The following is a 27023-nucleotide window of genomic DNA, read 5'->3' on the forward strand; positions in this document are numbered from 1 at the left end:
CATCACTTCATCCACCAGCAGTAAATTCCACATTTTAATCACTCTCCATGTAACCTTTGGACTAACCCTGTGTGTCTAGAGCAGCACAGTAGTATTTCCTTTTGCCTACCATGAACCTCCTGCCAAGGTTGTACTAGCAACCGTTTGCGTTTGGTCTGCCAACCTTTGGGAAAGAATGAGATTTAGGGGATACTGGGGATTCCTCTTGGGACCCAAGATTGGCTGCAGGACACCCACCGGTGCTGACCACGCTTTCAGGCTCTGCCCCAGGTTCGAGGCTGGCTCGGCTGATGGTTCTCCCCGCAACGTCTGTCCAGTACAGCATCTTCTCCCGGCAGTCAAAGCCAATCCCCACCACAATCGAACCCTACGGAAAGATCCCAGGGTGTTATCAAACATGCAGGAGGAGGTTTATCAATTAGATCAGGGGTAGTCAAACTGCGGCCCTCCAGATGTCCATGGACTACAATTCCCAGAAGCCCCTGCCAGCGAATGCTGGCAGGGGCTTCTGGGAATTGTAGTCCATGGATATCTGGAGGGCCGCAGTTTGACTACCCCTGAATTAGATGTTGCAACCCCTATCCTGCAGAAGGGAAGCCAAATGCCAGTGGTGAATCCGTTGGGTTAAATATTGCAAAGAATAATACACCTTGGAAGCACAGAAGCCTTAAACGTTATCCCCAAATCTTCTATGTCTCCCAGTTAAGGGGCAAATGCTGTTCAAACAAATGACAAAGGCGGCCTAACTCCAATCATAAGAGACAGAAATTTTACCTAGAAAAATAAAAGCACTCCTGATATTAACTTCTTGCGAAAAGATTACCTTCAAGAGGTTAACTTGCTACTGCTCCCAGCCCAGGTAAGACAGAAAGAAAAAGAAGTCCTATATATGAAGGCAAGCAATGGCCAACGAGGCTCACCATCTGACCGACGAAAGAGTCACCTGCTAAGTGTGCCCCGGAAAGAGAGAATTCCCTTAGTCGATTCCCTCTCAGGACCTCTTGCCTGCAGAATTACACACCCACCAGCTCGACCAATAACACACCAATCCCAGTTGCTTCCAGAAAACCACCTACATCTCAACCAGCCAGCGAAACAAAATCAATACTTTTTATCCTGGGCCACATCTCTCAGCCATTAACCAGGGGCCAGACTAGACGGGCAGGAAGAGGACCACCATCCAAGCACTCAGCGATTTTCTGAAAGATCCCTTTCTGGTAAACAGTATGTTTTAATTAATATTATTATATTATTTATATTCCCCACCACTCCCGAGACCAGCTCGTGGCGGGTTACAAACAGCCAATAAAAAATCCCATTAAAACCCCATTAAAATTGGAGACAAAAGTACACAGGAACAGACAACGTGGCAGAATACACCCCCTACTCATCACTACCTCTGGAGGGGGAAGAAGGAGGGACAAGGTAACTGTTTAACAATGGGGGGGGGACGTTGATCTTCCTCACTGCCTGGGTCAGTGCGGGCCTCTCCCCTTCCCATCCCCTCCAGGCCCATCACTGGCCATTTGCGGAGGGGGGTCAACATGACCATATATGGCTGTACCCCCGCCCCCCGATAAATGCTCCATGGTTGAGGCTGGTGCAGCTAGAGAAATCTGCATGGCCCCCATTCCAGGGCAGAGCGGCCTGATATTGGGGGGATGAGAATAGTGAGTGAGTTTTTTTCGCCGTTTCTTCTTTTCTGATTAATGAATTCTGTTGTTTTTATGTCTGGGATTTTAATGGGGGTTTTTATTCAGACACATGTAACCCGCCACGAGCCGTCTGGGAGTGGCGGGTAACAAATGGAATTAATAATAATATCAATAAAACATTTCTTAAATATACTCAAAATTAATCATCTCTCACCCATTCGGGAAGGCCTTCTCGGGCTTCCTGGTTGAGATAGTAGGGTCTAGAAGACCCAGCTATGAATCCCAGCTCCACTGGGAGAGATTGCAGGGGTGACCACGGGCCAGTCGCATTCTAAACTGAGTCCACCTCACAAGGTTGTTGTAAGGATAAAGACGGAGGGCAGGAGATCAACAGAAGCCATCATTGGGGAGATATGTGGGGTGTAAGGGAAGTGAATAAATAAATTAAATAAATAAGCATTTTTTGGTTTCTGTCCAAGTCAGCTGTAGGGGGAAGAGAAGGAAGACCTGGCTTTTATTCCTTCTTTATCCTCCCTGGATTTTGCATCCAGAAGGGGCAAAATCAGGGCATGACCTTCAAACAGCTGAATCTAAGTGTGTGTGTGTGGGGGGGGGGGGGCTTTCTCAACGTGTCGTCTCTCTGTTCCCTGCAAAACTTTTGGAGGGTCACATGGTGCGTATGCCTCAATTTTGTACAAATCCACTGAAATCCCCAGAGTTTTTGGAAGGGGACGGCTTGTACAAGAAGAAACGGGGCGGGGGGGGGGGGGGGAGAGGACATCTGTCTTCTTTCAAAAACAAATCCCCGGATTTCTTGGAAGGTTCGTTTGCAAATGCTTTTTTCTTTTCTTTTCTTTTTTTGGCCTGAAGTTTAGACAAATCCGGGTGAAAATAATCAACGGTTTGAGCTGGGGGGGAGATCTCTGGAAGGACATTAGCCTCTATTCCATTCAGGGGCTTGGAGCGATGTCGGGACCGTTTCCCACTTTCAGGGTCTGAAGCAGCTCTTTTGCTTTGCTCCGGACACTGACCCTCTACGTCAGGGGTAGCCGACCTGTGGTCCTCCAGATGTCCATGGACTACAATTCCCATGAGCCCCTGCCAGCGTTTGCTGGCAGGGGCTCATGGGAATTGTAGTCCATGGACATCTGGAGGACCACAGGTTCACTACCCCTGCTCTACGTGGCCAAACTGTACACAAGCTTGGTTCCACCCTCACATTCGGGAACGTTTGCAACCCTTGGGGACACATCCTTGGCGTGCCATTTGGACACACAAAGCTCATTTACAGGGGCTGGTGAGAATGTTAAGGTGGTGGCGTTTCTGCCTGGGGCAGTGAGCTCTCAGACTAGCCTTCCTCACAGGGATGTTGTGAAGAGAAAAAGAGGGGAGGAGAATAATGTTTGTTCTCTTGGGCCCTACTGGGAGGAAGGCATGGTGGGACGGCAGTAAATAAATAAATCTCATGTTCTAATAGTAAAGTCGGGATATCTTTGGATGCTTAAATCCAGCAACCGGATCTGTGAACGGGAAAGTCAGATCTTTCCACAAATCTGAGAGGGGCCCTAGGTTTGCAGGAAAAAAATGTGAAATGTGAAAAAAAAAAAACCTCTGGGCAGTTAAAAAATCGCAAAATGACAAAAGGAGCACTTGTAGCTTTAAGTTTCAGATTTCCTCAATGGCTGTTGCTAGGCAACTACAGTATTCTAGGCTTGAGTTTCTGTGAGTAAAGGGCAGGGGTGGAGTTGGCCCTTTCCGGGCCTATTTTTGCCATTAAAGGAGGATTCATAGGGATCAAGCCCCCTGGGGTAGCCATCTCCAGGCTGGGAAATTCCTGGAGGTTTTATGTTGAATTTGTCAAGGGGAGTGGCTTCAGTGTAGTATAATGCCACAAAGTCCACTCTTCAAAAGCAGCCATTTCCTCCAAAGGGACAGATGCCTGGAGTTCAATTGTAAATCTGGAGGATCCCCAGGTCCCACCTGGAAGCTGGGAACCCACAGCCTGGCAGCAACTTCTGGATGATGATTTAGAATCATAGAACCACAGAGTTGGAAGGGACCTCCAGGGTCATGTAGTCCAACCCCCTGACTCAAGTAAGCCTGGCTACTTGCTACTGTGGGGGGCAGCAGTTTGAGCTTCAGATTAGGGATCATGAGACCCATCTTGCAGTGGAAACTGACTGGGCGATTTGGGGCCAAACTTTCAGCCTAACCCTACCTCACAGGGTTGTTGTGTGGATAAAGAGGAGAAGCAGGAGAGAATAGCATACGCTACTTTGGTCCCCATTGTGGAGAAAGGCTAGTTTTTTTAGACAGAGGCTGCAGGGAAGGGGGATGAAGATAGAAAGCTGAAGACAGAGGGGCAGATGAAGTAAGGTTGGCTGTTGGGTGAGAAGGAGATAGGTAGTTGTGACTTTCCTCCATTTGGCAGGGGGCTGGACTAGATGACCCTGGAGGTCCCTTCCAACTCTACAATTCTGAGCTTTCCAACTTCACATTAGGCTGTTCCTAGAGATCTGACGGTAAAACTCGGGAAGGGTAGGGTTTGAAGAGGGCACATGCAATGCCAGAGAGCCGTTTTCTCCTGAACATCTATTGTTGCCAGCCTCCAGGTGAGGACTGGAGATTATCCAGAATTACCACTACTCTCCAGACGACAGAGATCATCTCGGCTGGAGAAAAAGGGCTGGGGAATATGAATAAAATGCAATTTTCTGGCAGGTGCCCATTTGTAAATAAATAAATAAAAAGCAGGACCTAGGGAATAACATACGAAAACAGGAAGACCTGGCGGACGTCCCCCCTTGATTACAAACATGACCCCCCACCGCCACGTTGTAGGAAAACACTTTACATGCAGAGACAGGAGGCTCTTGGCTGCCTCCTTGTGCAGCTTGGTGCCGTTCAGGGGCAGGTAGCCGATTTGCTGTCCCTGCGCGTAGAGCAGGAAGGTCCCCGCCGAGGGGGGGACGACATCTGGCCGCGGAGAGGGCCGCACGGTGGGAGGGGCGACGCTGGGAAGGCCTGCAGGCAAAACGAGAGACACACGTCACACGGCGGCAAGAAACACAGGCCGGGGCTGTCCGTAGAGGGGAGAAGAGCCGGTGCTGGCGGGGATGCGGGAAATGCAGGCTCAAATCCCCACTCTGCCACGGAGGTTTTCTGGCCAACCTCAGGCAATCACACACTCTTGGCCTAGCCTACCTTGCAGGATTATTGTTATGCTATAAAAAGGAGAGAAGGGAGAAAAGCGCTTTGTGCCAGGGAATAAAAAATGAACAAATAAATAAAAGGGGACTCTTTCATCTGCAGACGATGGGGCTTGAACCTGAAATACCGGCATGCAAAGCAGGGCTTATGCACCAGGGGCCTGATCTGATCTGACCCGATTCGCCTTCAGAACCTATTAAATTAAATAGCGTCATTGACTTTAATGGGAATTCTGGTGTCTTCCCTGGCACCCCTCTGAAAGAGGGTGCCCCCATCTCTCCATTCTATCCAAAGGAGAGTCTGTCCCATTGGACAGCCAGTTTGGTGTCGTGGTTAGGGGTGTGGACTTCTAATCTGGCATGCCAGGTTTGATTCTGCGCTCCCCCACATGCAGCCAGCTGGGTGACCTTGGGCTAGTCACAGCGCTGATAAAACTGTTCTGACTGAGCAGGAATATCAGGGCTCTCTCAGCCTCACCCACCCCACAGGGTGTCTGTTGTGGGGAGAGGAATGGGAAGGCGACTGTAAGCCGCTTTGAGCCTCCTTCGGGTAGGGAAAAGCGGCATATAAGAACCAACTCTTCTTCTTCTTCAGTAATCTCAGGGCTCTCTCAGCCTCCCCTCCCTCACAGGGTGTCTGTTGTGGGGAGAGGAAAGGGAAGGCGACTGTAAGCCGCTTTGAGCCTCCTTCGGGTAGGGAAAAGCGGCATATAAGAACCAACTCTTCTTCTTCAGTAATCTCAGGGCTCTCTCAGCCTCCCCCTCCCTCACAGGGTGTCTGTTGTGGGGAGAGGAAAGGGAAGGCGACTGTAAGCCGCTTTGAGCCTCCTTCGGGTAGGGAAAAGCGGCATATAAGAACCAACTCTTCTTCAATTGGAGAGAATGGAGCAGATGGGGGCACCCACCTTCGGAACCCCTGGAATTGGACCCCGTGGTCCAATCATTGTGAAATTTGGAGGAGGGTCAGGGGAGAGCCTCCTGGAGCTACCCTGAAAGTTTGCAGGCTGTAACTGGAAGCCCCACCCGGGCCCTGAAAAAGATGGAAATGCCAGAATTCCCATTAAAGTCAATGGCACCATTGACTTAAATGGGAGCCAAGCTCCTGGTGCACAAGCCTAATGCAAAGCATACGCTCCCCTGACAAGGACGGGGCCCACCCCTCTGCACAGCCTGCCTCAGTATCAAGCAGTTGTTGCTCTCAACCTTTATCCCCCCAAACAGGCTTTTCATTTTCGCTTCCTTACATGGAGGCACAACGCCTGGCTCCGATCTTGTGCCTTGGACCTCGTGGCCTTTCTCGTCCACGCACCAGCAATAGCCGCTGTTCCCGTGGCACTGGAGCGGGCTGAAGTGGCCCAGAGGGTCACACTGGGGCACGTACTGGTCCTCGCGGGGGCTGCCACCATAGTGCTCTAGAAGGCTCTGGCGCCACCGTTCACACATGGTCTGGGGCCTCCGCGTTGGCTCTGCACAGAAGCAAGAGGGGAAGGGAGGGATGCAGTCAGGGGAGGGTCACAGGGCAAAACTCAACTCAAACTCCATAAAATGATAAACAGCAACCAGCGAGCGGCCCACCTAGTCCAGCCTCCCGTCTCACACAGGGGCCAGCCAGTTCCTCTGGAGGGCCAGCAACAGGGCAGAGAGGCCGAGGCCTTCCTAAGGACATCAGGAGAGCCCTGCTGGGTCGGACCAGGGGTCCCTCCAGTCCAGCCTCCTGTCTCACACAGGGGCCAGCCAGTTCCTCTGGAGGGCCAGCAACAGGGCAGAGAGGCCGAGGCCGTCCTAAGGACATCAGGAGAGCCCTGCTGGGTCAGACCAGGGGTCCATCCAGTCCAGCCTCCTCTCTCACACAGGGGCCAGCCAGTTCCTCTGGAGGGCCAGCAACAGGGCAGAGAGGCCGAGGCCTTCCTAAGGACACCAGGAGAGCCCTGCTGGGTCAGACCAGGGGTCCCTCCAGTCCAGCCTCCTGTCTCACACAAGGGCCAGCCAGTTCCTCTGGAGGGCCAGCAACAGGGCAGAGAGGCCGAGGCCTTCCTAAGGACATCAGGAGAGCCCTGCTGGGTCAGACCAGGGGTCCCTCCAGTCCAGCCTCCTGTCTCACACAGGGGCCAGCCAGTTCCTCTGGAGGGACAGCAACAGGGCAGAGAGGCCGAGGCCTTCCTAAGGACATCAGGAGAGCCCTGCTGGGTCAGACCAGGGGTCCCTCCAGTCCAGCCTCCTGTCTCACACAGGGGCCAGCTAGTTCCTCTGGAGGGCCAGCAACAGGGCAGAGAGGCCGAGGCCTTCCTAAGGACATCAGGAGAGCCCTGCTGGGTCAGACCAGGGGTCCCTCCAGTCCAGCCTCCTGTCTCACACAGGGGCCAGCCAGTTCCTCTGCAGGGCCAGCAACAGGGCAGAGAGGCCGAGGCCTTCCTAAGGACATCAGGAGAGCCCTGCTGGGTCAGACCAGGGGTCCATCCAGTCCAGCCTCCTGTCTCACCCAGGGGCCAGCCAGTTCCTCTGGAGGGCCAGCAACAGGGCAGAGAGGCCGAGGCCTTCCTAAGGATATCAGGAGAGCCCTGCTGGGTCAGACCAGGGGTCCCTCCAGTCCAGCCTCCCGTCTCACACAGGGGCCAGCCAGTTCCTCTGGAGGGCCAGCAACAGGGCAGAGAGGCCGAGGCCTTCCTAAGGACATCAGGAGAGCCCTGCTGGGTCAGACCAGGGGTCCCTCCAGTCCAGCCTCCCGTCTCACACAGGGGCCAGCCAGTTCCTCTGGAGGGCCAGCAACAGGGCAGAGAGGCCGAGGCCTTCCCAAGGACATCAGGAGAGCCCTGCTGGGTCAGACCAGGGGTCCATCCAGTCCAGCCTCCCGTCTCACACAGGGGCCAGCCAGTTCCTCTGGAGGGCCAGCAACAGGGCAGAGAGGCCGAGGCCTTCCTAAGGACATCAGGAGAGCCCTGCTGGGTCAGACCTGGGGTCCCTCCAGTCCAGCCTCCTGCCTCACACAGGGGCCAGCCAGTTCCTCTGGAGGGCCAGCAACAGGGCAGAGAGGCCATCAGGAGAGCCCTGCTGGGTCAGACCAGGGGTCCATCCAGTCCAGCCTCCCGTCTCACACAGGGGCCAGCCAGTTCCTCTGGAGGGCCAGCAACAGGGCAGAGAGGCCGAGGCCTTCCTAAGGACACCAGGAGAGCCCTGCTGGGTCAGACCAGGGGTCCATCCAGTCCAGCCTCCTGTCTCACACAGGGGCCAGCCAGTTCCTCTGGAGGGCCAGCAACAGGGCAGAGAGGCCGAGGCCTTCCTAAGGACATCAGGAGAGCCCTGCTGGGTCAGACCAGGGGTCCATCCAGTCCAGCCTCCTGCCTCACACAGGGGCCAGCCAGTTCCTCTGGAGGGCCAGCAACAGGGCAGAGAGGCCGAGGCCTTCCTAAGGACATCAGGAGAGCCCTGCTGGGTCAGACCAGGGGTCCATCCAGTCCAGCCTCCTGTCTCACACAGGGGCCAGCCAGTTCCTCTGGAGGGCCAGCAACAGGGCAGAGAGGCCGAGGCCTTCCTAAGGACATCAAGAGAGCCCTGCTGGGTCAGGCCAGTGGTCCATCCAGTCCAGCCTCCTGTTTCACACAGGGGCCAGCCAGTTCCTCTGGAGGGCCAGCAACAGGGCAGAGAGGCCAAGGCCTTCCTAAGGACATCAGGAGAGCCCTGCTGGGTCAGACCAGGGGTCCATCCAGTCCAGCCTCCTGTCTCACCCAGGGGCCAGCCAGTTCCTCTGGAGGGCCAGCAACAGGGCAGAGAGGCCAAGGCCTTCCTAAGAACATCAGAAGAGCCCTGCTGGATCAGACCAGAGGCCCATCTAATCCTGTCTCACACAGGGGCCAGCCAGTTCCTCTGGAGGGCCAGCAACAGGGCAGAGAGGCCGAGGCCTTCCTAAGGACATCAGGAGAGCCCTGCTGGGTCAGACCAGGGGTCCCTCCAGTCCAGCCTCCTGTCTCACACAGGGGCCAGCCAGTTCCTCTGGAGGGACAGCAACAGGGCAGAGAGGCCGAGGCCTTCCTAAGGACATCAGGAGAGCCCTGCTGGGTCAGACCAGGGGTCCCTCCAGTCCAGCCTCCTGTCTCACACAGGGGCCAGCTAGTTCCTCTGGAGGGCCAGCAACAGGGCAGAGAGGCCGAGGCCTTCCTAAGGACATCAGGAGAGCCCTGCTGGGTCAGACCAGGGGTCCCTCCAGTCCAGCCTCCTGTCTCACACAGGGGCCAGCCAGTTCCTCTGCAGGGCCAGCAACAGGGCAGAGAGGCCGAGGCCTTCCTAAGGACATCAGGAGAGCCCTGCTGGGTCAGACCAGGGGTCCATCCAGTCCAGCCTCCTGTCTCACCCAGGGGCCAGCCAGTTCCTCTGGAGGGCCAGCAACAGGGCAGAGAGGCCGAGGCCTTCCTAAGGATATCAGGAGAGCCCTGCTGGGTCAGACCAGGGGTCCCTCCAGTCCAGCCTCCCGTCTCACACAGGGGCCAGCCAGTTCCTCTGGAGGGCCAGCAACAGGGCAGAGAGGCCGAGGCCTTCCTAAGGACATCAGGAGAGCCCTGCTGGGTCAGACCAGGGGTCCCTCCAGTCCAGCCTCCCGTCTCACACAGGGGCCAGCCAGTTCCTCTGGAGGGCCAGCAACAGGGCAGAGAGGCCGAGGCCTTCCCAAGGACATCAGGAGAGCCCTGCTGGGTCAGACCAGGGGTCCATCCAGTCCAGCCTCCCGTCTCACACAGGGGCCAGCCAGTTCCTCTGGAGGGCCAGCAACAGGGCAGAGAGGCCGAGGCCTTCCTAAGGACATCAGGAGAGCCCTGCTGGGTCAGACCTGGGGTCCCTCCAGTCCAGCCTCCTGCCTCACACAGGGGCCAGCCAGTTCCTCTGGAGGGCCAGCAACAGGGCAGAGAGGCCATCAGGAGAGCCCTGCTGGGTCAGACCAGGGGTCCATCCAGTCCAGCCTCCCGTCTCACACAGGGGCCAGCCAGTTCCTCTGGAGGGCCAGCAACAGGGCAGAGAGGCCGAGGCCTTCCTAAGGACACCAGGAGAGCCCTGCTGGGTCAGACCAGGGGTCCATCCAGTCCAGCCTCCTGTCTCACACAGGGGCCAGCCAGTTCCTCTGGAGGGCCAGCAACAGGGCAGAGAGGCCGAGGCCTTCCTAAGGACATCAGGAGAGCCCTGCTGGGTCAGACCAGGGGTCCATCCAGTCCAGCCTCCTGCCTCACACAGGGGCCAGCCAGTTCCTCTGGAGGGCCAGCAACAGGGCAGAGAGGCCGAGGCCTTCCTAAGGACATCAGGAGAGCCCTGCTGGGTCAGACCAGGGGTCCATCCAGTCCAGCCTCCTGTCTCACACAGGGGCCAGCCAGTTCCTCTGGAGGGCCAGCAACAGGGCAGAGAGGCCGAGGCCTTCCTAAGGACATCAAGAGAGCCCTGCTGGGTCAGGCCAGTGGTCCATCCAGTCCAGCCTCCTGTTTCACACAGGGGCCAGCCAGTTCCTCTGGAGGGCCAGCAACAGGGCAGAGAGGCCAAGGCCTTCCTAAGGACATCAGGAGAGCCCTGCTGGGTCAGACCAGGGGTCCATCCAGTCCAGCCTCCTGTCTCACCCAGGGGCCAGCCAGTTCCTCTGGAGGGCCAGCAACAGGGCAGAGAGGCCAAGGCCTTCCTAAGAACATCAGAAGAGCCCTGCTGGATCAGACCAGAGGCCCATCTAATCCTGTCTCACACAGGGGCCAGCCAGTTCCTCTGGAGGGCCAGCAACAGGGCAGAGAGGCCGAGGCCTTCCTAAGGACATCAGGAGAGCCCTGCTGGGTCAGACCAGGGGTCCATCCAGTCCAGCCTCCTGTCTCACCCAGGGGCCAGCCAGTTCCTCTGGAGGGCCAGCAACAGGGCAGAGAGGATGAGGCCTTCCTAAGGACATCAGGAGAGCCCTGTTGGATCAGACCAGGGGTCCTTCCAGTCTAGCCTCCTGTCTCACACAGGGGCCAGCCGGTTCCTCTGGAGGGCCAGCAACAGGGCAGAGAGGCCGAGGCCTTCCCAAGGACATCAGGAGAGCCCTGCTGGGTCAGACCAGGGGTCCATCCAGTCCAGCCTCCCGTCTCACACAGGGGCCAGCCAGTTCCTCTGGAGGGCCAGCAACAGGGCAGAGAGGCCGAGGCCTTCCTAAGGACATCAGGAGAGCCCTGCTGGGTCAGACCTGCGGTCCCTCCAGTCCAGCCTCCTGCCTCACACAGGGGCCAGCCAGTTCCTCTGGAGGGCCAGCAACAGGGCAGAGAGGCCATCAGGAGAGCCCTGCTGGGTCAGACCAGGGGTCCATCCAGTCCAGCCTCCCGTCTCACACAGGGGCCAGCCAGTTCCTCTGGAGGGCCAGCAACAGGGCAGAGAGACCGAGGCCTTCCTAAGGACATCAGGAGAGCCCTGCTGGGTCAGACCAGGGGTCCATCCAGTCCAGCCTCCTGCCTCACACAGGGGCCAGCCAGTTCCTCTGGAGGGCCAGCAATAGGGCAGAGAGGCCGAGGCCTTCCTAAGGACATCAGGAGAGCCCTGCTGGGTCAGACCAGGGGTCCATCCAGTCCAGCCTCCTGTCTCACACAGGGGCCAGCCAGTTCCTCTGGAGGGCCAGCAACAGGGCAGAGAGGCCGAGGCCTTCCTAAGGACATCAAGAGAGCCCTGCTGGGTCAGGCCAGTGGTCCATCCAGTCCAGCCTCCTGTTTCACACAGGGGCCAGCCAGTTCCTCTGGAGGGCCAGCAACAGGGCAGAGAGGCCGAGGCCTTCCTAAGGACATCAGGAGAGCCCTGCTGGGTCAGACCAGGGGTCCATCCAGTCCAGCCTCCTGTCTCACCCAGGGGCCAGCCAGTTCCTCTGGAGGGCCAGCAACAGGGCAGAGAGGCCGAGGCCTTCCTAAGGACATCAGGAGAGCCCTGCTGGGTCAGACCAGGGGTCCATCCAGTCCAGCCTCCTGTCTCACCCAGCGGCCAGCCAGTTCCTCTGGAGGGCCAGCAACAGGGCAGAGAGGCCAAGGCCTTCCTAAGAACATCAGAAGAGCCCTGCTGGATCAGACCAGAGGCCCATCTAATCCAGCCTCCTGTCTCACACAGGGGCCAGCCAGTTCCTCTGGAGGGCCAGCAACAGGGCAGAGAGGCCGAGGCCTTCCTAAGGACATCAGGAGAGCCCTGCTGGGTCAGACCAGGGGTCCATCCAGTCCAGCCTCCTGTCTCACACAGGGGCCAGCCAGTTCCTCTGGAGGGCCAGCAACAGGGCAGAGAGGCCGAGGCCTTCCTAAGGACATCAGGAGAGCCCTGCTGGGTCAGACCAGGGGTCCCTCCAGTCCAGCCTCCCGTCTCACACAGGGGCCAGCCAGTTCCTCTGGAGGGCCAGCAACAGGGCAGAGAGACCGAGGCCTTCCCAAGGACATCAGGAGAGCCCTGCTGGGTCAGACCAGGGGTCCCTCCAGTCCAGCCTCCCGTCTCACACAGGGGCCAGCCAGTTCCTCTGGAGGGCCAGCAACAGGGCAGAGAGGCCGAGGCCTTCCTAAGGACATCAGGAGAGCCCTGCTGGGTCAGACCAGGGGTCCCTGCAGTCCAGCCTCCCGTCTCACACAGGGGCCAGCCAGTTCCTCTGGAGGGCCAGCAACAGGGCAGAGAGGCCGAGGCCTTCCCAAGGACATCAGGAGAGCCCTGCTGGGTCAGACCAGGGGTCCATCCAGTCCAGTCTCCCGTCTCACACAGGGGCCAGCCAGTTCCTCTGGAGGGCCAGCAACAGGGCAGAGAGGCCGAGGCCTTCCTAAGGACATCAGGAGAGCCCTGCTGGGTCAGACCTGGGGTCCCTCCAGTCCAGCCTCCTGCCTCACACAGGGGCCAGCCAGTTCCTCTGGAGGGCCAGCAACAGGGCAGAGAGGCCATCAGGAGAGCCCTGCTGGGTCAGACCAGGGGTCCATCCAGTCCAGCCTCCCGTCTCACACAGGGGCCAGCCAGTTCCTCTGGAGGGCCAGCAACAGGGCAGAGAGACCGAGGCCTTCCTAAGGACATCAGGAGAGCCCTGCTGGGTCAGACCAGGGGTCCATCCAGTCCAGCCTCCTGCCTCACACAGGGGCCAGCCAGTTCCTCTGGAGGGCCAGCAACAGGGCAGAGAGGCCGAGGCCTTCCTAAGGACATCAGGAGAGCCCTGCTGGGTCAGACCAGGGGTCCATCCAGTCCAGCCTCCTGTCTCACACAGGGGCCAGCCAGTTCCTCTGGAGGGCCAGCAACAGGGCAGAGAGGCCGAGGCCTTCCTAAGGACATCAAGAGAGCCCTGCTGGGTCAGGCCAGTGGTCCATCCAGTCCAGCCTCCTGTTTCACACAGGGGCCAGCCAGTTCCTCTGGAGGGCCAGCAACAGGGCAGAGAGGCCGAGGCCTTCATAAGGACATCAGGAGAGCCCTGCTCGGTCAGACCAGGGGTCCCTCCAGTCCAGCCTCCTGTCCCCAACAGGGGCCAGCCAGTTCCTCTGGAGGGCCAGCAACAGGGCAGAGAGGCCGAGGCCTTCCTAAGGACATCAGGAGAGCCCTGCTGGGTCAGACCAGGGGTCCCTCCAGTCCAGCCTCCTGTCCCCCACAGGGGCCAGCCAGTTCCTCTGGAGGGCCAGCTACAGGGCAGAGAGGCCGAGGCCTTCCTAAGGACATCAGGAGAGCCCTGCTGGGTCAGACCAGGGGTCCCTCCAGTCCAGCCTCCTGTCTCACCCAGGGGCCAGCCAGTTCCTCTGGAGGGCCAGCAACAGGGCAGAGAGGCCGAGGCCGTCCTAAGGACATCAGGAGAGCCCTGCTGGGTCAGACCAGGGGTCCCTCCAGTCCAGCCTCCTGTCTCACACAGGGGCCAGCCAGTTCCTCTGGAGGGCCAGCAACAGGGCAGAGAGGCCGAGGCCTTCCTAAGGACATCAGGAGAGCCCTGCTGGGTCAGACCAGGGGTCCATCCAGTCCAGCCTCCTGTCTCACCCAGGGGCCAGCCAGTTCCTCTGGAGGGCCAGCAACAGGGCAGAGAGGCCGAGGCCGTCCTAAGGACATCAGGAGAGCCCTGCTGGGTCAGACCAGGGGTCCCTCCAGTCCAGCCTCCTGTCTCACACAGGGGCCAGCCAGTTCCTCTGGAGGGCCAGCAACAGGGCAGAGAGGCCGAGGCCTTCCTAAGGACATCAGGAGAGCCCTGCTGGGTCAGACCAGGGGTCCATCCAGTCCAGCCTCCTGTCTCACACAGGGGCCAGCCAGTTCCTCTGGAGGGCCAGCAACAGGGCAGAGAGGCCGAGGCCTTCCTAAGGACATCAGGAGAGCCCTGCTGGGTCAGACCAGGGGTCCATCCAGTCCAGCCTCCTGTCTCACACAGGGGCCAGCCAGTTCCTCTGGAGGGCCAGCAACAGGGCAGAGAGGCCGAGGCCGTCCTAAGGACATCAGGAGAGCCCTGCTGGGTCAGACCAGGGGTCCATCCAGTCCAGCCTCCTCTCTCACACAGGGGCCAGCCAGTTCCTCTGGAGGGCCAACAACAGGGCAGGGAGGCCGAGGCTTTCATATGAACTGCCCACCACCCTGCCTGGCCCCTGTCAAGCTTTGGGGTCTCAGCCTGCCCCATAGGAGGGCACCAACCAGCCTTCTCTGTGACTCTCGACAGAAATGGGGACCTGGAGGCAGACCACTCACCTGGAGACCCACAGCGTGGTGGGGAGGTGCTTGGCGGTCTCCGGCTGCCAGGAACTTCTCGGCCGTCTCCGGTGACACACCAGCACTCGCCGGTACTCCCGTGGCACTGCAGCGGCCTGTAGTTCCCCTGGTCGTCACACTGGGGCACGTGGGGGCCCCCAGGAATGGGGGAGCCCCTCTGGCTGGCGTAGAGCCGCTCACGTTCGCAGTGGGTCGTTCTCTGCACCGTCACTGCCAGAGAGAGAGAGAGACGCAGTTGAAGGCGTTGCATGACTTTGCAGCAGGAGCCTGAGAAGTTATTTCAGAGGGCTCTGGGTGGATACAGGGGGGCTTCTATGGGAGGGGCTGCACCTCAGCGGTGGAGCCTCTGCTTGGCATGCAGAAGGTCCCTGGTTCACTCCCAAACCGGCTCGTGGCTGGTTAAAGACGTCCGATAAAATCCCAGTAAAAAACCCATTAAGAATAAACAAGTACAATAAAACCCAACTAAAGGTAAAGGTAAAGGTATCCCCTGTGCAAGAACCGGGTCATGTCTGACCCTTGGGGTGACGCCCTCCAGTGTTTTCATGCCAGACTCAATACGGGGTGGTTTGCCAGTGCCTTCCCCAGTCATGACCGTTTACCCCCCAGCAAGCTGGATACTCATTTTACCGACCTTGGAAGGATGGAAGGCTGAGTCGACCTTGAGCCCGCTGCTGGAATCGAACTCCCAGCCTCATGGGCAGAGCTTTCAGACTGCATGTCTGATGCCTTACCACTCTGCGCCACAAGAGGCTCAAAACGGTAATGACTGGGGAAGGCACTGGCAAACCACCCCGTATTGAGTCTGCCATGAAAACGCTGGAGGGCGTCACCCCAAGGGTCAGACATGACCCGGTGCTTGCACAGGGTCACCTTTAAAACCCAACTACACGGCAGGAACCCAGCTTTACCTTTAAAACCCAACTACACGGCAGGAAAAAGTCCAGAAAAACTCCCCCTCCCCCCCTATTACCACCATCTATGGAGGGATGGGAAGAGGGCCGGGTCGTAAGACTCGTTGCTAGCTGACCAATGGAGGGGAGGGGGCTCTGCTTGGCATGCACAGAAGGCCCCAGGTTCAATCCCCGGCATCTCCAGTTTCAAAAAGGGCCAGGCAGCAGGTGATATGAAAGATCCCCGCCTGAGAACCTGGAGAGCGGCTGCCGGCTTCAGTATGCAATAGTGACCCCGAGGGAGCAGGGGTCTGATTGGCCGAAAGGCAGCTCCCTGGCCCCCGGCTGCTTGTGCCAGCCCCACACGAGGCTTGGGAAGCCAGCCTCCGGATGCCTCTCACGGGAAGAGGGTTCTGTTTGGCTTGTCCCTGGCAGAGGGCTCCGATGGGGGCCGGCCCCAATTCTCCTGACCCATCCTAGACATTTGCCCGGGGCTCCGGACTCCCCAAGCACCCTCCTACCCCGCTCTCCCCCCCTGAAGCCGTACCTGGCGAGCACTGGAGCCCGTCCCCTTCGTAGCCGGCCCGGCAGCGGCAGGAGAACGAGCCGGGCGTGTTGGAGCAGTCGGCCGCCGGGTGACACTGCCCTTCCGCGCATTCGTCCACGTCTGCAGAGAGAGGGGGCAAATGGGGAGCATCCGTGGGCAGAGGGGGGCAGGGGATCCTAGGATGGTCCGGCAGCTGAACCCTCCATCTCCTTAGTGTTATCCAGAAGATATGCTTATTGCCATACAGGGCAGAGAACAGCTCTACAGCGCACGTGGCATGGGTGGCCAAGGAAGAGGCTTGTGCACATTTGAACCTGCGTCTCCCAGGCGTGGTGTCATAGTGGAGAGCGGCAGATTCTAATCCGGAGAACCCGGTTTGATTCCCCACTTCTCCTCCACATGCAGCCAGCTGCGGGATCTTGGGCTAGCCACAGTTTTCTTAGAACTGTTCACAGAGAACAGTTCTACCAGAGCTCTCTCGCCCCCCCCCTACCTCCCAGCGTGTCCTCCCAGCGTGTCTGCTGTGGGGAGAGGGAAGGTGTCCACCAGCTGGCTTCCTATGTCTCAGGCTTCCACTCCCCACAACAGACACTCTGGGGAGGTGGGTGGGGGCTGAGAGAGAGCTCTGAGAGAACTGGGACTGACCCAGGGTGGAGGAGTAGTGGGGAATCAAACCTGGTCCTCGAGGTTAGAATCCACCGCTCTTAACTGCTACGCCAAGCTGGCTCTTGTTCAGGACTATGTAGGCAGGGCTGAGAGAGCTCTGATCGACAAGAGCAGCTCTACAAAAACTGTGAGTGGCCCAAGGTCACCCACTTCCATGTGGAGGAGGAGTGGGGAATCAAACTCAGCTCAGAGTCCTCTTAACCAGTTTGGTTTAGTGGTTAGGAGTGCGGACTTCTAATCTGGCATGCTGGGTTCGATTTTGTGCTCCCCCACATGCAGCCAGCTGGGTGACCTTGGGCTCGCCACGGCACTGATAAAGCTGTTCTGACCAAGCAGGAATCTCAGGGCTCTCTCAGCCTCACCCACCCCACAGGGTGTCTGTTGTAGGGAGAGGAAAGGGAAGGCAAATGGAAGCCACTTTGAGCCTCCTTCGGGTAGGGAAAAGCGGCATATAAGTACCAACTCTTCTTCTTCTTCTTAACCACCGCACCATGCTGCACAAAGGGGGCAATTCTTTTTGTAACTGCAGAGAGGGCCGTAGAAGCATCTGGAGGGCAGAGCGGGGGGGGGGCTGCCTGTTCCTTTCCCCTCAGTATGAGACCACCAGTTTGGGGAAAGCAGGGCCAGGTGCTTCCCTTTGGGGCAGCTGGCATCTAAAGCCTCCAAAAGGGGGGGGGGAAACCTTTCTTAAACCAAGTCTCCGGAGTGGAGAAATGCCTTGGCCAGGTGGCTTGAAAAAGGGTCTCCTGCGGCCGGGGGTCCCCTTAGGGGAAGAGGTTTCCTGTTGTTCCACGGAACAAGGAAGCCTCATGGAAACAGCTGTCAAATGAGTAATCCTATTTAAGAAGTTGGGCTCTTCCCTGACTCACTGGCTGGCTGTCCTGACCTGGATGGCCTCAGCCAGCCGGATCTTGCCCTATTTCAGAAGCTTCGGAAGGCCACCCTTGGATCGGACTGGGATGGGAGACCCCCAAGGAATTCTGGGATTGCTACGCAGAGACAGGCGACAGCAAACCGACTCTGAACGTCCCGTGCCCACAGCAGGCTGTCTCAACCAAGGCTTTGGGAAGCCCGGGCGATTCTTGACAGCCCTCAAAGGGATTCCTGAATGAGGAATTTCTTTTGAAATTAATGCAAAAGAAATTCCGTCTAAACCTCCGGAAGACGTTCCTGGCAGTTAGAGAGGTTCCTCAGTGGAACAGGCTTCCTCGGGAGATGGTGGGTTCTCCATCTTTGGAAATGTTTAAACAGAGGCTGGAGAGCCATCTGACAGAGAGGCTGATTCTGTGAAGGCTCAAGGGGGTGGCAGGTGACAGTGGATGAGCAAGAGGGTTGGGAGTGTCTTGCATAGTGCAGGGGGTTGGACTAGATGACCCAGGAGGTCCCCTCCAGCTCTAGGATTCTATGACTCACAAAACCTCATCCTCTTCCACAAATTTTGTTAGTTTTCAAGACGCTCCTGGAATTGGGCTCTTTTCTAATCTTTATTTACTTGAATCCTACCCTCGCTTGACTCCCCCCACCCACCCAGGGGACCCAAAACAGCTAACACCATTCTCCTGCATTTTCTCCTCACAACAACCCTGCAAGGTAGTTCAGGCTTTGGCTGCATGACGGGCCCAAGGCCACCCAGCGAGCAGCCACGGCCAATCGGAGATTCGAACCCGGATTTCCGACGCTTTAATCACAACCCCCCAGCTTATCCCAGGGGTCATTTGCAGTATCTTTTGGGAGACTATTCCGTGGAAGTCACAGAGGGTTCCAATCCAGGAATGAACTCAGCTGCCCTCCCCCAGGCATTCTCCCGCTCACCTGTGCAGTTGTGCCCGTTGCCCGTGTACCCAGGGAGGCAACGGCAGCTGAAGGCACCACCCCCGCGATGCACGCACTGGGCCCGATCTCCAGAGGCGCAGGTGTGAGTGCCTTCAGCGCAAGGGTCAGATGGCGGCACTACGGCTGAACAAAGAGGAAGATCACGGGTGCGGCTGTGAGCATCACACGCAAAGCAAGAAGTCGATTACCTGATAGGGAGTGGGGGTCCCTCAGTGGCTATTAGGTCTAGGTGGAGCACTCTGTCTGCAGCAATGATGTTCTGTCCTCTTGAGGCTTGGGGGTCCACAGTGGGGGGCTTCTGGAGTTCTGGCCCCGCTGGTAGACCTCCTGAAGGCACCTGGGTTTTGGCCACTGTGTGACACTGAGTGTTAGGCTGGAGGGGCTCCTTTCCGGATCTTACATGGCTTCTCTTCTGCTCTTACGTCTGGGGCAGAGAGGTTCTGTCCTCTTGAGGCTTGGGGGGCTTCTGGAGTCCTGGTGGATCATCTGGGGGCCCCTGGGTCTCGGCCACTGTGTGGCACAGAGTGTTGGGCTGGAGGGGCCACTGGCCTGACAGAAGACGATCGCTGCCCCAGACATGAAAATATAAGAGGTCGTGCTGGATCAGGCCAATGGCCCATCTAGTCTGACACTCGGTGTCACACAGTGCCTGAAACCCAGAACTCTAGAAGCCCTCCCACTGTGGCCCCCCAAACACCAAGAAGGCAGAGCATCCCTGCCCCAGACATAAGAGCACAAGAGAAGCCATGTTGGATCAGGCCAGTGGCCCCTCCGGTCCAACGCTCTGTGTCACACAGGGGCCATCCAGAGGTCCACCAGCAGGCCCAGTGATCTGGAAGGCAGATCCTAAAAAGGTGAGGACTGTCCCTCTAAGTCCTGAGGAACGTTCCAGATGGGGCACTGATGGGGACCCCAAACAATTACAGATGAGCCCCACTCAGCCCACCAATACAAGAGGCAGAGGCTGCTCAGTGGTGACCCCAACATTCTCCCCGCTGGCCTAATCCCAGCTCAGCAGTCCCGCTGCTGCCTTTCAGAAGCTCCTGAGCCTTCGTAACTACCAACCTTCCCTCGCTTGAGGGCCGCCAGCCTCCGAGTGCGGCCTGGAAATCTCCCGGAATTAGAACTCATCTCCAGTAGGCAGAGACCAGTTCCCTGGAGAAAATGCTGTTTGGGGGGGGTAGGCTCCAACCCATAATACCCCTCTGAGGTCCCTGCCCCCCCTACCCAGGCTCCACAACTAAATCCAGTTTCCCACCCCTAAAACCTCCAAGTAGTCCCCAACCAGCCAGCCTATAGGCCAGGGGTGGCCAAACTGCAGGGGCTCATGGTAATTGTAGTCCACAGGTAGCTGGAGAGGCACAGTTTCCAGCCCCCATGTGAAACATCTCCCTCTTCCCTTCCTTTCTGTCCCTGCCCCCCCCTGCCTTTCTCTGCTGATCACAGCAGCTGAAGATGAAAAGTTAATTAATACCACACCAGGCTGAGGATTGGGGATGTTTCAGGCCAAGAAGCCCTGGCGTCCTTTGAAGGGAAGGGGCCAAGCTCTCCCCCACCCTGACATCAGCAGAAGCCTGGGAAAAGAGAGAAGGGGGGGCAGGGGGGTGTTAGGCTGGGATTCTTCCCTGAAACTTCACAGGGAGGCAAAGAAATTTGAGACAATTGAGGGGTGGGGGGTGGGGCAAAGTTTGCCTTCCAGATAATTTCTGCTCTTGTTAGAAATCGCAGGTTCCAGCTGGTCTAGTCCCGAAGGCAACAGGATCGCGGTTGGAAGGGACTCCCGAGGTCATCTAGTCCAACCCCCTGCAGAATGCAGGAAACTCTCAAGTTCAAAGTGCAAAATTTGAGTCCAGTCAGGCACCTCTAATGCCAACAAAGTTTTATTCTAGGGGCACATGAACATAAAAGCTCACACCTGGAATAAAACTTTGTTGGTCTTAAAGGTGCTGCTGGGACACACAGCTACACACCTGAACCTATGTTCAAAATGTGTTTATGAGCTGCAGAGGTCCCCAGCATGGTGCCCGAGGGCACCACGTGCCCATCCTCATATTTCCTGGTGCCCACCGAGTGTTTTTTAAAAAGATGGAGCCACGTGGGGTTCTTGCCAAGCTGGGCTTCTGATTACCGCCCTCAGCAAAGGCAAACAGCGGAGGATCCATTTTATTTTCTCTCTCTTCTTCCTAGTGTGATCTCAGTCACCTGGAGAGCCACTGCAGCAACGGGGGACCTCCTGGCGCCACCTGGAAGTTGGCAGCCCTGTGGGCAGCCCATGCTCACGACGCTTGACCAGGCCACGGCACGTTGCCCCCACATTGTGAGTTTGCGTCCCGGAGCAGGCCTCCCTCAATGTGGACTAGCCTCTTACCTAGGCAGCTGGCTCGGTCAGCTGCCAGCTGGAACCCGCTGGGGCACTCGCACCGATAGCTGCCCACGGTATTCACACAGACCGACTCCCGGCTGCAGCGGCTGATGCCCTCGGCACACTCGTTGACATCTGTGGACAGCAGGAGACAGGAGAGGAGCGGTTGCTATTTATTCGCTGACACTTGTTTGTTTATTTATTACATTTCTTAACCGCTGCTTTCAGGGCAGCCAGCTCCCGGTGGTTTACAACAAGCAAAATACAACCAAATGGACTAATACAATCTGTTCCACATAATATAATTGTGGTGAGGCCTTGGAGGAGGAGCTGGTCTCATGGCTTAAGTGCCACTCAGTGGTTAACGCCCATTCAGGGCAGCTGTCCCGCCCCTGAGTGCCTCCTGCTCCAACCGGCTTGCCGGCCTGTCCAGCAGCCAGCCAATCGCCTCCTGTCCCCCACCCCTGACCACCTCCTCCTCCTTCCACTTCCCTCTGAAGCTCCAGATGCCTGCCACATGAGAGCTGTCCCTGCCTGTGAGTTCCCTGCAGCCTGCAGCCTTTCCAGGACCAGGGGGGGAGGGAGAAGCCTGAACAATGTTTCAGGAGGTTCTCAAGGGTAAAAAAGCTGAGAAAGGCTGGCCTGGAGGAAGGGAACACTATGCATCCTAATGCCCATTTGTGGGAATATGCAAGCTCCGCAGTGTGCAGAATTCAATGGAGTATCCTGCAGGGGGCAGCAGAGGAAAGCCGTATTTTGCATAGTTAGAACACGAACTTCCTGATGATTTTCTACTACTCTCCTCCAGTGTCCTGTCTGGCTCTTTGGAGAATTCCTGCTCCTTTGAACACACTTCTTCCCTGCTTGCCTCCTCAACCACTGCAGACCACAGTTAGATAATCAGACAGCTGGACTCTTTCTCCTTCTCTTTCTATGCACAGTATTTTCTCTTCACAAATAAAAACTATTTTATTCTTTACACGGCCTGCTGCTTCGCCCCTCTTTGCATGTTTGAACCCTGCCCACAATCTGTAGGCCTAGAGAAGAGCGTTTGTCCTCATCAGCCAGAGAGCTTCGGCGAAATTCTCAGTATCGGCTGCACTCCCCACAAACACCCCCCCACCCCCTCCATCTGGCTGATTCAGGCCAAGGCGCTCAGCCCCCTTCCAGCTACGAAAACACAGCCGGAGCCAAGAGCTTCCAGATGTTTCCAGGGGGGAAACAAAGTTCCAGGGCTGGTGCTTCCAAATGTGTTTGGAAAACAAACTGTTTTGGCTTTGAACCCTCCCTTACAGGAGTTCTTTCAAAGAAACAACAGTTCGGAGGAAAAGCTCCCCTTGGACAACTACAGTGGCACTTGAACCAAGCCTGTTCTCTTCCCCAATTCAGGGTCTCCTCCAACATCTTCCCCCTTATGGGGAATCAATAAGCAACGACTTAGCGTAGGGTATTTATTGTTAGCTATAGTAGCTTTTACTGTATTTATGTGTTTTGTTGGTTTGACCTAAAATACCGTACGCTGCCCTGAGATGCATTCAAGAGGGGTGGGCCTATAAATCTACGTAATAAATAAATTATAATAAAATGAAATCTGGCTGCCTCCAGCAGAGTCTTCTTAACTGGCGGGGCTATGCACTGGCGATGCCACGGAACGTTTGTAAATACTCCGTCTACAGAGGGAGAAGAGTTCTGACCCAACTGTTTCCCCACAATTCGCTGGGCTGAGGGGGAAATGCAGGGCAGGATGCTGTTTCTGCTGGCTGCAGAGGAGAGGACACTCAGTAATGGGTTTAAACTACAAGTACAACGATATAGGCTAGATATCAGGAAAATGTTTTTCACAGTCAGAGTAGTTCAGCAGTGGAATAGGCTGCCTAAGGAGGTGGTGAGCTCCCCCTCACTGGCAGTCTTCAAGCAAAGGTTGGATACACACTTTTCTTGGATGCTTAGGGCTGATCCTGCGTTGAGCAGGGGGTTGGACTAGATGGCCTCTATGGACCCTTCCAACTCTATGATTCTATTATTCTATGATTCTAAATCCCCCACAAAACCTCACAAAGGAAACTTTGCAGGCAAGGTTGGGAAGGGAGCGTCATGCGCATAAGTGTGCAGACCCGAGCGAAGAAAACATATATCTGCAGTCACAAGAATCCTGAGGGGGTTTGCGTGTGTGAGGGCCTCACACAAGAATCCTGGGTTCAGATCCCTACCCAGCCCTGATGATCATTAGGCGACCCTGGGCCCGTCACTCACTTTTCTCAGTCTGGCCTACCTCAATGGCTGTTGTGATACTGGAACAGGAGAAAGCCAGGGACATCCTCCTGAGGGTCTCAAGGAACGGGTGGGAGAGAAATCCCTTTCCTTCAGCTAAGCTATCTACACTCAAAACTCCATCCCGTTCCAGCCCACCCTGGGAATAAGGCTCCTTCATAGATGATCTCCAATCATATTGCGTACTTGCCTACATTACTGGATGCAAAATCATAGTTGGGAGGGGCCAGTGAGGGGGAGCTCCCCACCTCCTTAGGCAGCCCCTTCCACTGCTGAACTACTCGGACTATACACAAATTTTTCTTGACATCTAGTACCTGGTACTATTCTATGTGCAGTTTAAACCTATTGTTGTAGGTCTTCTCCTCTGGAGAACCTTCTCCTGCCCTCCTCCAACCTTTCAGATACTTAAAGGGAGCCCTCCTGTCCCCTCTCAGCCTCCTCTTCTCCAGGCTGAACCTTCCCAAGTCTCTCATCCTTTCCTCACAAGGCACGGGGGCCTGGAAGTTTGAAAAAATACCACACTCTTGCCATCTAAAAAACTCACTGACTGGTCACCTGGGGAAAACTCTCAGCTCACCATAGGCGACTAGACTGTTCCCAGCCCTAGTTAGAGGCATGACCCTTCAGCGGGCTGTTGCAGAAGAGCTGCCTGCTGTTCCCTGCACTGCCAAAAACTGCAAGCCTGGGTCAAGGTTGAAGTATGTAGTATTAGTAGTAGCAGTATTGGGGTTCAATTTTCTCTGTGAAGGAACACGGGACTTCAGGAAACTCAGCAAATGTGCTTTGTGAAAAGACAGCCAGACCAGAGATTCAGCTTCTGCACCTCTAGAAGTCATGTTGACACATCCCGCCCTGTACTTCTTCAGCTTGGCAATCCTGTACGCTGATTCCCAGCCTCAAAAAGGTACCCCGAGGCCATATAATAATTACACAACAATAATGTTACGATAGCAGCCACAGCCGTTTTAAAACAATTCGTGATGCACGATAAATATTAGGCACGGTGCAACCACAACAGCCCGTGAGCTACTCAGTTCTCGGGCGTTCTGGGAAAACCTCTTCAGACGCAAAGCTGAAAGGGAAGGTCACAGATCTTCTCATTCCACCCAAGAACCGTCAACCGTAGGGGCTTGTGCAGCCCCCAACGCCCCGGAGGACAGAAGGAAAGGGTGGCGTCATGGTTAAAAAGGGCAGCCTCTAATCTGACAAGCCGGGTTTGATTCCCTTGCTCTTCCACACGCATCCAGCTGGGTGACCTTGCGCTCGTCACGGCCCTGATAGAGCTGCTCTCACAGAACAGTTCTCTCAGCGCTCTCTCGGAACAGTTCTCTCAGAGCTCTCTCAGCCCCACCTACTTCACCGGGTGCTTGTTGTGGGGAGAGGAAGGGAAGGTGACAGGCAGCTGCTTTGAGACTCCCTCGGGTAGAGAAAAGGGGGGTGGTCTTTCAAGCCTCCCTCACCCGAGCCACTCGAGGGCTTCCAAGGGCTTCCAAGGGACCCCACCCTCCAAAAAAAAAAAAACCCCAACAGCCAAGGCAGCCCCTTACCTGTGCATTCCTTGCCGTCTCCCCAGTAACCGGTGGTGCACTCACAGGTATAATCCAGGCCGGAGCCTACCTGGCAGCGTGCCGTCGTGTCGCACGAGTGTGTCCCATCGTAGCAGGGGTTCACCGTGGTCGGGGCAGAACCATCTGGATAGGCAAGGGATGGGAAGTGGTTAGAACAGGGGACGTCAAACTGTGGCCCTCCAGATGTCCGTGGACTACAATTCCCATGAGCCCCTGCCAGCTAACGCTGGCAGGGGCTCATGGGAATTGTAGTCCATGGACATCTGGAGGGCCACAGTTTGACCGCCCCTGGGTTAGAAGGAGGGCCAATCCTGTGCAGGCCAAGAAGGAGGGAAGAGGATGTGACAGGGCACCTCTCTGCCTCTGCACAACACCCAGTCGCCAAGGGCCAAGCTAGGGGGATTCATTCATGACTCTGCCGTACACCGAGCCTGTCCATCAACGCCAGTGTCGCCTACTCAGACTGGCAGCCGCTCTCCGGGGTCTCAGGCGTTGAGAGGTCTTTCCCGTCTCCTCCTGTCCGGCCCTTCTAACTCGGAGTGCGGATGCCGTGGGGTTGAACCAGGGACCTTTGCGTGCCGAGCAGAGGCTCTTCCGCAGAGCCCAAATAAAGGAGATGAATAAATAAATCAGCGGAAACTGCCAACCCATTATCACAAAGACTCGCAAAAATCTTTACGAATAGAGGGAAAGTTGGATTTTATACCCTGCTTTTCATTATCGGGAGGAGACTGGAGAGCCCTCTGACGGAGAGGCTGATTCTGTGAAGGTTCAAGGGGTTGACAGGTGACAGTGGGTGAGCGAGACGGTTGTGAGTGTCCTGCGTAGTGCAGGGGGTTGGACTAGATGACCCAGGAGGTTCCTTCCAACTCTAGGATTCTATTATCTGGGGGGGGGGGCTCTTTTTGGTACGAAAGGCTTGATAGTGTAACCCTGGGCTTCCTTGGTGATCTCCCACCCAAATACTTTCAAAATGTGCCTACCCAGGGGGAAAAGAGAGACCATCAGAGATGGTTTGTACAGCCTGCCACTGTGCTGCCACCCTGGGGGTCTCCCATCCAAGTCCTCACCAGGGACGACCCTGCTTAGCTTCTGAGATATGATGAGATGACCACATCAGGGCCAGGGCTCTGGTGTAGCTGTGACTCTAACCACTATACCATGAGGGATAATATCTTGCATGCCATGCTCTATGCTGCAGAGGAAGCAGGCATCCAACCAAGTGGCACAGCCTCCAAAGAGGCTCTGGGAAAGCCCTGGGAAAGCTTGGGCTGTAGAACTATGGGGAGAAGAGGGGATCCTGTTCAACCCAGAGGGTTCCTTCTAACGCTACATTTCCAGTTCTCACTTTTTACTGTGATTATATTGAGTTTTGTGACCTTTTAATGGAGGTTAAAGAGCCTCTTGTGGCGCAGGGTGGTAAGGCAGCCGACATGCTGTCTGAAGCTCTGACCATGAGGCTGGGAGTTCGATCCCAGCAGCCGGCTCAAGGTTGACTTAGCCTTCAACCTTCCAAGGTCGGTAAAATGAGCATCCAGCTTGGTGTAGTGGTTAGGAGTGCGGACTTCTAATCTGGCATGCCGGGTTTGATTCTGCACTCCCCCACGTGCAACCAGCTGGGTAATCTTGGGCTAGTCACAGCCCTGATAAAGCCGTTCTGACTGAGTAGTGGCATCAGGGCTCTCTCAGCCTCACCCACCCCACAGGGTGTCTGTTGTGGGGAGAGGAATGGGAAGGTGACTGTAAGCTGCTTTGAGCCTCCTTCGGGTAGAGAAAAGCGGCATATAAGAACCAACTTTTCCTCTTCTTCTAATGACTGGGGAAGGCATTGGAAAACCACCCCGTATTGAGTCTGCCAAGAAAACGCTGGAGGGCGTCACCCTAAGGGTCAGACATGACTTGGTGCTTGCACAGGGGATACCTTTACCTTTAATGGGGGGGGGGTTTAATTGCTTTTTAATTGGTTTTATGGGAGTTATGTGACCTACCACAAGCTGGATCCGGGAGTGGCGAGTAATAATAATAATAATAATAATAATAATAATAATAATAATAATAATAATAATAATACGCAGGAGAGAACCTAAAAGTCATAAGGACTCGGCTTCTCCCTCTGCAGTTTTCTGTTCTTGGATTTCAAGCCGGCTTGTTTGTCTGCCGTTTTACAAAAAAAGATGATCTTTGAGGACTTGGGGGGGGGGGAGAAACATGGATCTCCAGCTGTCCACGGACTACAATTACCATGAGCCCCTGCCAGGATGATGCTGGCAGGGGCTCATGGGAATTGTAATCCATGGACATCTGGAGAGCCACAGTTTGGACGCCCCTGTTGGAGGGCAACAATTCCGAGCCG

At 56.3% G+C, this 27023-nt stretch overlaps 1 protein-coding gene across 2 annotated transcripts in view; it reads right to left on the minus strand.

Annotated features, from left to right (window-relative positions):
• The window catches only part of NID2 (nidogen 2), a 62954-nt gene that overhangs the window by 7366 nt on the left and 28565 nt on the right, over positions 1-27023 (minus strand). Inside the window, exons 9-16 of one of the 2 annotated variants that reach the window (XM_077324052.1) lie at positions 24650-24793; positions 20835-20963; positions 18446-18589; positions 15968-16087; positions 14507-14737; positions 6109-6330; positions 4510-4679; positions 238-367 (exon numbers count right to left, since the gene is read on the minus strand). In XM_077324052.1, coding sequence (XP_077180167.1) covers positions 238-367; positions 4510-4679; positions 6109-6330; positions 14507-14737; positions 15968-16087; positions 18446-18589; positions 20835-20963; positions 24650-24793 — 1290 coding nt within the window. The remainder of the gene's footprint in view (positions 1-237; positions 368-4509; positions 4680-6108; positions 6331-14506; positions 14738-15967; positions 16088-18445; positions 18590-20834; positions 20964-24649; positions 24794-27023) is intronic. The other variant, XM_077324053.1, reaches the window with a different exon arrangement.

This window comes from Paroedura picta, chromosome 2, assembly GCF_049243985.1.
Source record: "Paroedura picta isolate Pp20150507F chromosome 2, Ppicta_v3.0, whole genome shotgun sequence".
Classification (NCBI taxonomy): domain Eukaryota; kingdom Metazoa; phylum Chordata; class Lepidosauria; order Squamata; family Gekkonidae; genus Paroedura; species Paroedura picta.